Source organism: Cynara cardunculus (genome assembly GCF_001531365.2).
Source record: "Cynara cardunculus var. scolymus isolate 2C chromosome LG 15, CcrdV1, whole genome shotgun sequence".
Taxonomy (NCBI): Eukaryota; Viridiplantae; Streptophyta; class Magnoliopsida; order Asterales; family Asteraceae; genus Cynara; species Cynara cardunculus.
The window spans coordinates 12,039,754-12,054,689 of NC_037542.1; the positions used below are offsets into that span (position 1 = coordinate 12,039,754).

The 14,936-nt window shown below is 35.0% G+C and overlaps 2 protein-coding genes across 3 annotated transcripts; both read left to right on the forward strand.

Moving 5' to 3' along the window:
- Nucleotides 1–576: 576 nt before the first annotated feature.
- On the forward strand, nucleotides 577–6,614 carry LOC112527453 (succinate--CoA ligase [ADP-forming] subunit alpha-1, mitochondrial). Of its 2 annotated transcripts, XM_025138123.1 has the most exons (8): nucleotides 645–742; nucleotides 803–918; nucleotides 1,624–1,833; nucleotides 1,998–2,168; nucleotides 2,634–2,757; nucleotides 4,350–4,411; nucleotides 5,004–5,085; nucleotides 6,232–6,614. In XM_025138123.1, exons 1-8 carry the CDS (start codon nucleotides 688–690, stop codon nucleotides 6,366–6,368), a joined length of 957 nt encoding a protein of 318 aa, XP_024993891.1. In that variant the 5' UTR covers nucleotides 645–687; the 3' UTR covers nucleotides 6,369–6,614. The 2 variants fall into 2 exon arrangements, with proteins under 2 accessions (XP_024993890.1, XP_024993891.1); XM_025138122.1 differs by having other exon boundaries at nucleotides 577–918.
- A 2,108-nt stretch (nucleotides 6,615–8,722) lies between these two features.
- LOC112527523 (chaperone protein dnaJ C76, chloroplastic) lies at nucleotides 8,723–13,300 on the forward strand. The gene is made up of 4 exons (XM_025138206.1): nucleotides 8,723–9,124; nucleotides 10,576–10,832; nucleotides 11,701–11,884; nucleotides 12,522–13,300. Exons 1-4 carry the CDS (start codon nucleotides 8,756–8,758, stop codon nucleotides 13,143–13,145), a joined length of 1,434 nt encoding a protein of 477 aa, XP_024993974.1. The 5' UTR covers nucleotides 8,723–8,755; the 3' UTR covers nucleotides 13,146–13,300.
- Nucleotides 13,301–14,936: the final 1,636 nt, after the last annotated feature.

Sequence of the window (14,936 nt, forward strand, 5' to 3'; positions counted from 1 at the left end):
CTTACCAGGTAAGATTATTGAACCTTGCCATGTTCGTCCAAAGAGAAATTTTTTCCGATAAACACCTACCGGATAAGCTTTTAGTAAACATCCCCTCGTATTTGCTAATTTTCAATATTTGTTGGAAATAATCTTGTTAATGATTATTTTAAAAGAATAATCTATTTTTTTTTACATATTCTCACATGGTATTAAAACCAATATACACCATTATAATCTATAGGAACTCGACATCTTGAAACAAAAGACGTATTGAAATCTTACATTGAACTATTTAAGAGATTGTTTGTTTACCTCTTAATTGTTCTGTTAACAGGTGACTCTTGTTTGATAAAAAAGTCTACCTCTTAATAGTTTTAAAACTATCTGAACGATTTTGTATCTTGTGTCCCTCTTAACCATTCAACACCTTAATTTTATTGTAAACAATTATCAAAAAATTATATTTTATTTTATATTATATCATAATAGTCTTTTAATCATTTAATACCAAATCATTCAGCTTATGTGAAACTATTGAAACGATGGAGATTTTTATGAATTGATATAACTGAAGTAAATCAATATGATGTCAATACCGACCCGACCCGGGCGAAACTTATTTCCCAACTTGTGCCCTCGCTGCTGCTTCATTGTCGTCTCTCTGCGTGAAGTCTCTGCCGACGAAGATTTGGAGTTGCAGCCAAGATGTCTCGACAAGCCACTCGATTCATCGCAAACCTCTCCTCAAAACTCACATCTGGTACGTCAGCATCATCATCGTCTTCGAATTCGATTTATCAATCGCGTTCTTTCGCCACAGCTCCTCCACCTCCGGCAGTCTTCGTCGACAAGAACACCCGCGTCATTTGTCAAGGAATCACTGGAAAAAATGGCACCTTTCATACCGAGCAAGCCATTGAATACGGAACTAAGATGGTAAAATTATGCACGTTTCTATCACGCACTGTATATATGCGATTAGATTTACAATACGTTGACGTTTTTGATAGAGACATGATCGCGTTAGGTCTTTCTGGTCGGATCTAGGGTTTTAGATTATTTAGTGATCTGTAAAATGATTGTTTAATTTTGTATTCTTAATTACGAAAAAGACGTTCCTTCCGTCCCAAAATAAAATTGGCAAATGGTTCAATAAGATCGTTTGACAAATAACCCGAGTAATATGTCAAAACTAGAGAAAACTTGTGGAACAAATTAATAGCCACCAATCTTTTGTATTGCTGAGAAATGGGAGAAGATGTAAAATTGAGGAGTATGATCTTGCATATGTATTGTAATTAGTATCAACTGATAGGTCTGAAAGTGTCTTTCAAATTTTCAATTATTATAGGAAGCATGACTAGTATCTGTGACAAGTAGTGCTTTCAAAGGTGACGCTTTATAGTTCACTGCAATCCATAGTGTGTAGGAAGTTATGGTGCACTTGTCTACGTATCCTGGTTAGCTTGATATCTATGCACTTCCACTTGATAATAACACCGTCCACTAATATAACCCTTTTTTGTTGGTTTTATTTCTTTCATCCAGTTTTCATGTATGTCTTCTTAGTATGTTACAACTTTCTTGGGATTGGAGGGTTTGCAGACTAAGCAACATTTTTCAACATTTATTCTTATGTAGGTTGGTGGAGTTACCCCAAAGAAGGGTGGAACAGAGCATTTGGGGCTCCCTGTTTTCAACACAGTCGCAGATGCAAAAGCTGAAACCAAGGCTAATGCTTCTGTAATATATGTACCACCACCGTTTGCTGCAGCAGCAATCATGGAGGCAATGGACGCTGAACTGGATTTAGTTGTTTGCATTACAGAAGGAATACCACAACATGACATGGTAACCTGCCTTTCTCTTATTGGGTACATCATTACAAAACTGTTTGATACGGGGTAGGTTAATTTTATATGTTCTATTGACATATAAACCTGTATGATGTATATATTGTGTTTTCCTTAAGCATAATATTAACTATTTCTCCCTTTATAATTATATGCATACAGGTTCGTGTGAAGTCTGCTCTTAAGCAGCAGTCAAAAACTCGGTTAATTGGTCCCAACTGCCCTGGTATCATTAAGCCAGGCGAATGCAAGATTGGCATTATGCCTGGGTACATTCACAAACCAGGACGCATTGGTATTGTATCTCGATCTGGCACGCTAACTTATGAAGCGGTGAGATATGTTTGATTAGTTGTTTTTGCATTAATTTATGATGATTCTCGATGCTTACAAGGCTCACTATAGCACTGCTGCAAACGTCTCTTATCAGTATGCAGCCTTTTATTTAGGGCTTAAGGCTTATAAACCTTCGTCTCTTTGAGATGCTATAGCTTGATACACCTCTCTAGGCATTGCAGATTCTCTTCAATATCACGACGCATATGTCTTGATTGGACAAAAATGTTAGTCAAATTAGATAGTCATAGGTTTATGATTGCTAGTTGCAACAGATGAATGCTTTGACACAACACTTACCAAGTTCTGCAGCTGGGAACTTGAGGAGGTGATATGGCACATGAGATAAAATCATTCTTATAGTGTTGAAGTTTCATTAGTTTAACTAACTGCTGCCTATTTTTAATTTCAAAAGCATATCATGCAACTCTTTAAATAACCTGCCTCCTCACTTCGTTACAGGTTTACCAAACCACTGCTGTTGGCCTAGGCCAATCCACCTGTGTAGGCATCGGTGGGGATCCTTTTAACGGGACCAACTTTGTTGACTGCATGACAAAATTCATTGCTGATCCCCAGACAGAAGGTAACTCATGAATTAATATTGAGTCAGTTTTTTGCGTATTTATTTACAGAGAGTGCTTTGATGCGCAGACATCTATTGTTCCAACATGACTATCACAATACCTAGCTTTTAAGTGGTCTGGTAACTATTTATGATTATTTATTATGAATTTTTAGAGCACAAAGGTTTCAGGCGTGTTGTATATGCTAAGAAGTAAGAAGCATATATAGGTACACGAGAGACATTAAACGCCTACACACACCATTGTTTGAAAAAACATGATGTGTATTCGAAGGATGTACTTTTCCTTTAGGTGATTTTGGATCACATATGTGGTTCATTTTTATAGGGAACCTTCCATAAAAATATTATACGAAGCGAGATTATTCTGACATATTTTTTGTGAATGTTGCTATGCTGACCTATAAATCCCACAAGAACTAAAATGGTGCAACAGCCCTGTATGATTCTATGCAGGATAAATTTTCCCACATGTTGCGTACTCATGACTTCATGGAGTGCTCCCATTTATATGTTTACATCATTATCTAACTACTGTTTAAGTGCTCTTGTTAAGGTTCTTGGTTTGCCATTATCTGACAGAGTAATAAATTACTTGCATGTGTTTATTACCAACACCTTATTAAGTTTTGTAGCCTTTAATGAATCAAGGTCTTTGGTCCTTGCTTTATTGCGAAGAGGCTAACAACATTTGGACAAAAGTGCTCTATCTATTTTCGATATACCATAATTGCTGCTGTCTACTAGAATTTAGCACTTTGCGTCGGTGTAATGCTGCTAATGAGAATCCGCAGGAGGAGAAGCTACAACAATAGCGGAGGCAATTGAAAGATGAAAATTGACAAACAAACATCAAACATGAATAAGTAAAATGTACAATTGATCTGGCATCAAATTGAATTGGATTTATACTCCCGACAAACCATCATTAGATAAGTGGAGAGTTCAAGAGGGGAACATGTGTTATATTAGCAAGTAGTAACAGAACGGAAGTCGGAACACTACACTAATCTTCATGCGGTGGTTGGGATTAAACTACTTATTCAGTTCTCGAGGAAATATGTTCATAAGTTTACTAGTTACAAGCGATTTTAACAGTTGTGCTGCTAAAAAGTATGGATACTTTTTAGAACCACTAGAATGAAGTTCTGCTTTGGGAGGGGTGCTGTCTGAGAGCGTTTCTTGCCAAGTCTGAATGGAAGTGTTCTCTTGATCTCTCTTCCATTGTTATACCAACTCACTCATCTGTGTATGCAAATAGTGCAGGGTCTCGTTTCATTCTATTTCACCTTTCACCTGTAGAAACTTTGATTTTCACACAGACCAACAATAAGTTTTGTATCAATTGAGCATTTTAGTTTATACTATCTAGATGTTCCTGAAGTTCAAAGCTAGATGGATGCCTTTGGCAGCTCATGGGGTAATTGTATTTTGTATTTTTTGTGACCTAAGAAATTTCTAGCTGTAGTAGTGTAGTTGTATCTTGAGCAGTCACCTATTAAGTAGTACTGTAATAATCTAATTATTTGGTCATATTGCATTTTAAATTATTTTGTTCCATGTTCTGAAACTTCATGCAATTTGCAATTCAGGTATCATTCTGATTGGTGAGATTGGTGGTACTGCAGAAGAAGATGCTGCTGCCCTCATAAAGGTCAGATACGGTACACTTGTATAGAGTCAGCTGACGTGATCTTTAATTACTTCTCTTGGTTGTGATAATGAGTATGAAAGAAACAAGCTTTTTGGGTCTTCCTAATGAATTTCGTCTAGGATTTCTTTATTATAATCTATATTTTTCTTTTTACTTTGAGCTATATGATGTTTTTGGTTCTGACATGTCATAGCTCACTTTGTTGTTGGTGCCCGTGCATGCTACTATGGCTATATTGTAGTTTGATTATACCATTTAAACTCCAATTGAGTTAATATTCTCTAAGATTTGGAAATACAACTCAAACATGATCTTTCTATCCAGTGGAAGAATGAGGGTAAAACAGAACTTACAGGCCAAACACCCATGATATAAGAAATTGCATGGCTTTAGTTAGCCAGTAGCCACTTTGTGGCCAACTAAGTCTTTGATGCATAAAAACACGGGAAACGTCAAGCAATCCAAAAATTATTACTGTCATGAATCCGTGGTTCAACTTTTTTTGTTATTAGCAATAGTTCGAAGAACTACTTTGTTGTTGTCCACTTGTGGTATGAGTTTCATATGATCCCAATTTTTTATATGAAAACAGGAAAGTGGGACTGATAAGCCTATTGTTGCCTTTATTGCTGGACTTACTGCTCCACCTGGTCGACGTATGGGTCATGCTGGAGGTATTTCTTTGCTATCTAATGCAATACTCTAGTTTGTAACATATTTTGCTGTGCTTATGTTATTCAAGGAGTCGATAGATGAAGGATTGATTTTTTTGGGTCATCCGTTGTGCTGTGCCTTTTCCTGCTTTGTAGCATGCTTCATTGATAATCATGTTCCTACTTCAATATAAGGGCCCCCAACATTCTCTTATTTTAAAGTCATTTCTTGTTAATTGTACAACTATTAGGCTATTAATCTGATTTTTGTGTGTAAAAGAGTGATTCATATCAATAATAGGGAACTACTAATCAACTCTAGGAAAAAAACGATTTACATCAAGTATGACCATACAAAAATCTTTTAGAGTGTTCATGAAGTTGATCAAGATGCAACGTGGAAACATTGTTTAGTAGTTTTCGTTTTCCATCGTGTCTAATCTTTCATATGACCATTTTAAGATTATAGCATCCTTTTATATGGCTTGCATTAACTTGTCAAAATAGACATCCGTTCATAATAGCACAGCAAGTTTGGGATCACGAGACCTACACAGTGCTTTTCCTCCGTCAGGATTCAGGATGCAATACCACAATAACCTTGTCATAATAATTTTTGTGATTTCAAAGTTTGGGATCATCTCAATATCTTTTAATGGCACATCTAAAGGTTACTTGATTATGCTAGAGGTGTTGGCACCTTTGACCTCTCTACATGACCCCATCTCTCTAAGGACGCGTTTGGCAAGTGAGACATGGCAGAACAAAAATTTGTCCATATTTGGTGCGACAATTAGACTGAAACAGGACAAGATTAAGGGAAACGGGACAAGATAGGTAAATTACTAAACTACCCATGTCAATTAAAACTTCAAAACCGTCCACAATTCTTTCACCCACCCATCAACCTCACTCTTGCTAGTCCAATTCTGTCCGCGTACCAAACACGACCTAACGGACTTCAAAAAAGAGGGTTATACATAACTGGAGGTGTGTTTGGTTTGGATAATAAAGGTTATTTATACATACATTTGTGTTTCTTTTTCAAGCTCATACACGTTTCTGTTCATTTTTAATGCTGTTTTATGATTCTATCATCTTAAGTTGCTAAGCTGTTTAAGAAATTTACTTCATGTCAACTCAAGTAATCTTCCCTTGAACTTGCAGCCATAGTATCAGGCGGAAAGGGTACGGCTCAAGACAAAATCCGGACCCTGAGGGAAGCTGGTGTGACGGTTGTTGAATCACCAGCAAAGATCGGAGCTGCTATGCTTGAAGTCTTCAAACAGAGGGGTCTTGTATGATTCCACGGTCATGCATCGGAACCCATTTTTAGTTGATAATAACAACGATAAACAGCCAGGCAAAGTTTAAGTGATTATGGTTGCAATTTTTACCTTGAGTTCATTCGTATCAATCCTTTCTTTCCCCAATGAAGCCAAGTGTGATGGCATTGTTTCTTTAGTTTTTGCAAATTCAAAAATACAGGGATTTTGACAAACTTGATTATGATTGATCAAGTTGAATGGAATGGAAACTTTTTGTGCCTACTCACTTCTCCTCAACTTGACTTTTCGACCCAACGTACCAATTCAGTACGTTTGGTATATGAGACAGAACGGGACAAAAATTTGTCGTCATACGTCTGGTGTAACATTTAAACCGGGAGAAGACGTGATTGAGCGACAAAAAGTCGATATAACGAAATAAAAATTGAAAAATACTTATTTATTTTTGTAAGGTTATGGCATTATGGTCAATACTGGAGGCTGATGGTCGTCTCTTCAAACCGGCCAAGATGTACGTAGTCAAGTTTTGTACCAAGAAGTAGCGTTATTTGTAGACCATTTATTGATATAGTCTAATTGAAGGATGCATTACCAAGTCAAGAAGATTCGAGGTTGAGTTTATAGGAATACCATGAAGACCTCACCATTTTAGCATATTTCCCCAAGCATGTTGAACCTTACTGCAACTGACAAGACAACGAACGATGTCTTCAACGATCTTGTCGCAATGAAAACACAAGACGTAACTTAGGTCTATTCCCCACTTAACCAAATGACGTCACACTGAAGCATCCTCTTGTCTCAATCTCCACAGGAAGATACCAACTTTGCTCGAGAAAAGCCTACAACGGATTCAAAATGATTTAAGATGGTACAACATTCGCTTGGTTTTGGTTCCAAAGTGACTTGCTTCCATATTAGACTGTGAATTAAATACGTATTTGAGCTTGTTGTATCTACAGGAATATAAATATAGAACATCAGCTTTTTAAGTATAAAAATTATAAAAAAAATGGTTTTAAATCGAATCAAGGACTAATTTTATACAGATTTAAAGCAAGTTCTGTAATATGTTAATATATTTCTAAGTAGCAATATAGATCCATATTGCTTATGGTTCGGTATTCTCCCATCCTTATCAAGCTTTAAAAAATGTTGACATACCAATCAAGACAAATCACTGATTCAGATGCACCTCAGTTTTCATCACTTACACACTATACAAATACATACTTGTACGCTTGTACAAAACACACTCTTGTCTAATTTTATCTGTTTATTTTTAAGTTCGTAACAAACTGTAACTGTTTTTTACATCATATAGGTGTCATTTTTACATTTTATTCATTCTTTAAATTTTATTTATTGTATTTTGATGTGGTATCCGGTTAATGCTTCAACAAATAATAGTGAGTTGGATACCGCATCACTCGCCACATTAACATGGTAACCAGTTAATGCTTCAACCAGTTGTCCGGATACTTAAATATTTAAAACTTTACATCTTATGTACCAAAACGAAAGTTTTAAAAGTACGTTACCCAAAAAAAAAAATCAAGTTAAAATACGTTATTTTTTTATGCAATTCGTCCTAAATAAATCAAAACGTATAAACAACTCATTAGATCATTTTTACTTGTTTTGTTTTATCTTACTAAACATTTAACAACTGTTCTATTATATCATACTAGAAGGATACTCGCACAATGCAGCGATATACATCTCGATTTTAGTGTTTCATTTTTTTGTCTTAGTCGATATTATAATACGGTCTTATGTGATTTTGAGAAAACAATAATGTTTTTATTTTTGAATAAAATATAAATATGAATAAATCATAAAAAATAAATACTGATATTAGTACTAGACTAACTATTTTGTTAGAACTCAATGATTATCCTACTTATATTTTAGTTTTTTTTATATTTAGAATAAAATGTTTATCTTCAATTTAATTGAAGTTAGTTATACGGATTCAAACATGGAGTTTTAATAAGTTGTATTTACACACAATTTACTTGTAGTCTAGAATTTTAAGTATTATATATCAATAAACAGTACTTTATATATGAAAAATGATTTTTAAGAAATTAAGTAAAATACTTCGTAATATACTATAGATTTTATACCATGTGGACACCAAATAAACCTTTGGTACCAAAATTATACTTCAGACACATAAGAGTCGTACGCATCCACACGCACACCTGCACATACGCACCCGCGGACGTGCGCTCGATTGAGGGTACAAAAGTAAAATTGGCAGTGATTAGGATAAATGGGGTTAGTGGTACAGAAAAAAAAAAGAAAAAAAAATAAATAAATAAATATCTCTCCAACTCTAATCTTCTGCCCCCACCTCTCCCATTCGATCGGAGTTCGCTCACCGTCACTCCATCACCATGCATTCCATAATCATTTCACCATACACGCTAACTCCATCGAGATCATCGACGATCGTACCACTAACATCTCTCAAATCCAAAACATCTTCAAGTTTTTGGAATTGGAACAAGTCATGTTCAGATCACGCATCTCTGGTATGTAAAGCTTCAGGATCTACATCGTCTTCCATCACCGATTTCGATCTGTATGATCTTCTCGGTGTCGATAGTTCTTCCGATCATTTGACCATCAAACAGGCGTACCGGACACTGCAAAAGAAGTGTCATCCGGATATAGCTGGAGTGCCGGGACACGACATGGCAATCATTCTCAATGAAGCCTATGCTGTGTTATCTGATCCTCTTTCACGTTTCTCTTATGACAAGGTTTGTTTCGGTTGCATGTTCATGGTTCAATTTTGGTTTTGGAAGTTAACCTGTTGATTTTCTACTTCAAACTGATGCTACTTTGTTCTGAAATTGTTCATACTCTGATTTATGAATCCGTTCGAAATGCGTGATCCATTGTTAATTTTCAATCGTTAAGTTAATACTCATCCCAAAAAACACTAGAGAAGCAATTGATTATCCGTTATATGATATTATGATTGTACAATTTTCATTTTGTTCAGGATTAATTGCTATGTTTTGAACTTTTAAAGTTAAAATTGACTTGTCTGTTTCGGATCTGTTGCTGTGATTCGAAACTAATGGCATGATATACTACGTTCATAGGAACAGTTGATCTTAGTATGCATTTATTTTGACAATTTCCAACGTAGAGGACATAGTCGTCCTTGGTCATATCACAAAGTACCAAAAGTCTGAAATATTGTCGATCTTGTTGCAAGTTTGAATGAGCAGAAAACTGAAACTGCATTTTTTAAACTTCAGAAACATTACAATTTTAAACTTGAAAATTAACTGATTACTAGAATCACTGTTCTAAAAATGAGCCATGATCAGAAATCATGAATAAACCACAATAACTAACTTCTGACACATTCAACTAGACAACTCGTGACCACATCAGCAATCCTAAACATGTCATCTAACACTCCTTGCTTTAGGAACTGCAAACACCATATTTTGTCCCTAGTGACCCAAACTTGCTAAACGGTTTGGTGAATATGAGTAACTTGATCTTCTATTTTGCAGTACACAAGATTAAGATTGATAGCCCCATCTTTCTACACTTCCCTTAAGAAGAATACTTTAATGTTAAAATGCTTAGTTTTCCCATGAAACACAGGATTATGTGAGGCAGCAATAGCAGGTTGGTTGTCAACAGAAATTTGTGTGCTTTCCTTTTGATCCAGATGCATATTAGTTAAAATCTTCTCAGCCACGAAGCTTGAATAACAGCAGCCGTTACAGCAACAGACTCTGCTTCAACGACGATTGAACTAAGATTTCTTCTTTTTATGAAATCCACAAGAAAATACCAGAACCAAGTAAAACAATATCATCATAACCTCCCTGTTCACTATCTGAGAAACCAACCAGCTTAAACTTCAGAAATATTACAATTTAAAGCTGGAAAAACAACTGCTTACTAAAATCATGGTCCTAAAAGTGAGCCATGATTGCAAAACATGAATAACTCACAAGAACAAACTTTTACACTTTCAACTAGACAACTCTATGACTCCACGCGAGTAGTCCTAAACATGTCATGTAACAGGTCTATTTTGTCATTATGGAGTATTGTAAATGGTATAAGTATTGTCGAAGGCTTTGGATTGCATTTTAGATAAAATAGTGAACAGTACGATTTTTCATTATACAGTAATCATTGCAATATGTATTGATTTCATTAATTGAGGTTTCTGATTCAGGAGCAAGCTAAAGTTGCAGATTTCAAAGGGTATACAGGGAAGCCTATATACTCAGTATGGTATGGATCCGAGAGTGAGCAGAGAGCTATTTTTGTTGATGAAGTCAAATGTGTTGGCTGCTTAAAATGTGCCTTATTTGCCGAAAAGACATTTGCAATTGAATCTGTTTATGGTAGAGCCCGGGTCATCGCTCAGTGGGCCGACCCTGAAAACAAAATTCAGGAGGCCATAGGCGCATGTCCTGTTGATTGCATCTCGTAAGCTTATATATCTGATCACTTTCTACTATTAAGTTACATTTTCATGCATCTCCTGCTTTCTTGAAACCTTGGTTTCTATTTCTTTAGGCCCGGTTGACTATTTGACATTAACGAAGTTTAAAATGTTCATCATAATTTTTTGAAAAATAAACAATCTTACCAGGTGGGTTACATTTTATTGTTAAATACATTGATCACAACTTAGTTTATATTATAAAAATATGCAAGGTAGCTCGAACACTCACGGTTATTGAGAAAAAAGTAATTGTTACCAAAGGGGAAGTTCATTTAGGCTTTGTAAATATTTTTAAAACCGTGAGAACCAACTATTTAGGAATATTATGCATTTTCATTATTCATAATATTTATATGAATATCTATCACTTCATCAGGATGAATAATTAATGAATAGTTGGTTTACATGGTTCTCAAAATATTTAGGTTCTCGCCATACCGTTACAAAGTGAGATGTAGTTAGGACTTGGGGACTATTTGGTCGTTTTTTCATTAATCATGTATGATAAAACGGTTTGTGTAGATTAATTTGTCTATATAGATCATGAAAGTTTTTGCTTGGGAGAGATTTTTCATAATAGAAACGTGTTATTTAATCGGGAACGACATGTTTGGACTAGAAGCTCACTGAATAAGCCGCTTTCTATATCAATAAGCCAATACAAAGCAGTTATATATAGTTGAACGAATAAGATGTGAGTCTCATTAAGCTCATTAAGCTGCTAACGAAAATACCCTTGCTATCTCTAAGCTTCTACTTTCTCAATTATTCGATCTTTGAGGTTAATTTTTAGCTCTTCTGGATGAAAACCGAGTTTCATGATCTGATTTGTTTTTTTAACTTGTCTAGAATGGTGGAGAGGTCGAAACTGGCAGCATTAGAGTTCCTCATGTCAAAGCAACCGCGTGGTAGTGTTAGAATTGGTGCAGGCAATACCGTGGGTACTCGTGTTTCAAATATCTTCGTTGAAGTGGATAAATTTCAGGATAAATTTCTAGAAGCCATGGAGAAAGGATCTTCTAAACGTTCCAAGGTACGTATAACAGCAAATGCAACTCTAAAACTTACTCCCTCCTCCCAAAATAAATGTCCACAATGAAAATGGTACACGATTATAATTTTTAATCAACCAAATGATGATTTTACCCTTAACGATAGAAATGTGGACACTTATTTTCGAATGGAAGGAGTATTTCAGGAAATTCCAAAAAAACTTGGGTTCTAAAATAAACTTTGCGATGCAGTTGTTGGGTCTTTAGGCAACTACTAATTCAGGTTCTGCATTTAGTATGCTTTGTCTAACTAAAGAATCTCATGATCCCAATTAAGCAATCAATACCTGTTGCTATGTTTGGCTAGCTAGTTGTAGGATGAGAAACATACTATTAGTTGAAAAGCTACCTATTGACTAATAAGCTAACCGTAAATTGATAAACTGGTCATGTTTAGTAAAACACGAGCTGGTAAGCTATATCATAATATAAAATCACCTACAGAAAAACTTGAAAAATAAGCCTCAGGAGCTCGTTAAAACCTGACTTAAGTAGTATCTCAAAAGGCTAGTTCAAACAAGGGGTTTTAAATAAACGCAACAAAGAAAAAGTTAGTTTTATGGTGGCAAAACATGGCTTAACACAAATCATTTATTTTTACAATTTTTTGTGGATCAGGACCAGGACTTGGGTTGGGAAGCACGAATATCTGCCATTCAAGCGATCAGATCAATCACAAACTGGTTATATTGGCAACCACCAATTCCAGGAATGCCTGCAACTCAAACACGCAGAAAACTTTTACAATTACCTCAAAATTCCACACAATCAAAGTCACCAAACATCGACAAGCTCAGAGATGCTGCCGCTGCTCGAAAACAAGCACAAAAGACTGCAAAACCGAAACCAAGTAATTCAACCGAGTACTGGACTCCATCTCCATTCATCCTCCCAGAGTCAACCAATAACGAATCTGACACTAAAGCTTCGCACACTCCGACCAGCAAGAAACCGAAGGGGGGCTCATACAACAGGTTTGTGGTTTCAAAGAAGATTCGAAGTAGTAATCCTTATGAAACGGGTGTTCCTGTCGGGATGGCTATCGTTGCAGCAGTCGTGGTACGGTTACAACTTGGAGATGCTGCTGGTGGAATTGAAACACATATCGGTGGTTCTTTGTTGCTGGATGTCGTTAACAGCTCGTGGCTGCAAGTCATTCTAGCAGGTGTTACTTGGTATCTCGTTGGTATGGCTGCAGTCGAACTCGTAGCAGCCCTTCGGATAAAATCACACGAAGAATAAAGAAGCTGCATGTATATTGTGATATATACAAGTATATATAGATATAGATCAAGTTCTGTTAGTGTTAGGTTATAAAATCTTCATCAAGTTATCAAATCAATGTTTGAAAGTCGTACATAATCCAATTGATGTATATTTGAGTCTTTGAATCTAAAGATGGATTTATATCTTATGTCAACAAAATAATTCACTCTTTTTACACTTATTAATTAGGGATTTAAAAAACATACATCAACAAACAAATGGTTGATATAAAATTACACCAAACTGCATATATCGAGTTGGAGTTGGGTCAAGTCCAATGAAACCCGACCCAACCACTGAACTGCACAGACACACACACATACACACATATCCCGACCCCTATTAGACTTAGAGAGCTGCTTTAGAACATCTTCAACTCACTTTCTGCATCCAATCTGTAACTATCGTAAAGTCACCAACCCGTCACTTTCATTTACCGGTTAATTTTCCCGGTCTTTGGAAAACACTTACCTGTTTTTGCTAAACGGTCGTTTAATCAATTACTTGAATTATGTCGATTTCATCCAATTTCAATTAAATTAGCAAACATATAATTTCAAATAAATATATAAAATTAATTTAAAAATAAAGAATTTAATTAGATAATAAAATAATCAACAAAACATGCATTAATTTTCATCTATTGGACCGGTCTACTATTGATTGGTGCCATATGGCCCAAAACAAGCCTATAGGTAAGGTATATACTTAACCAGAGAAAGGGCCTTATACATCTCTGCTCAAAATTTAAAAATACGTTTTTCTGTTTTTTTAGTTACATATAAAACAATCCCTTCTTAGATTTCTTAAGTCATTCTCTTCATTCTAACATGATTGTTGAAATGTGGATCTAAGGGGTTGTTTACCTAAATGCTTATCCGAATAAGTAAATATCAAGTTACATTACCTTATCGGATAAATATGCAAAAACCAAAAATCTTATCCGGTAAGAGTGAGATAATGACCAAGAGTCTTGCCCGATAAATGAGAACGATGACTCTTACCACGGTAAGCGCTTACCGGGTAAACTAATGCATGTGATACTGTTTTTGTGGACTAAAACCTTAACCAGTAAGTAAATGATAGTTTTAATTTTTATCGGTATGTACTTACCGAGTAAGTGTTTGGTAAACGGCCCCTAAATATATTACCACCTTCATACCTATGATTCCTCTTTAAAAATATACAACAATCAAAGCGTTTTTTATAAGTCAGATTGGTCCTATATAAGCCAACTAATCTATCGTTAACAATCACTCTCTTTCACTCGTAAAAAAGTACTCGAGAACACAACGTAAATGGTACGATGTGAATGACATGTCATTTTGATTACATAACATCAATAAATCAAAATACCCTTTTAATTTTTTAATAACTTTCTCACATTTCCCCTTCATGATTCATATATATTCAGAGGATGTTTTTTTATCCATCTCTGTAAAACCCTTTCAAAAAGTTTCCAGTCTTATTAAATTTTATACAAATTAAATATTACTAGAAGAGTACTCACGCAATGCAGCGAGACACATCTCAGTTTTAATATTATATTTTATTATTTGTCTCTGTCGATGTTATAATACGATTTTATGTGTTTTTAAGAAAGTATTCATGATTTTATTTTTGAATAAAATATAAATTTGAAGATATCATAAAATTTTGAAAAAAAATATATTCATATTAATATCAAATCAACTATTTAGAAGTTCTCATTTTTATGTAATTTATTTAATCTATTATAATTTAATTTAAGTTTAATAATGAAATAGT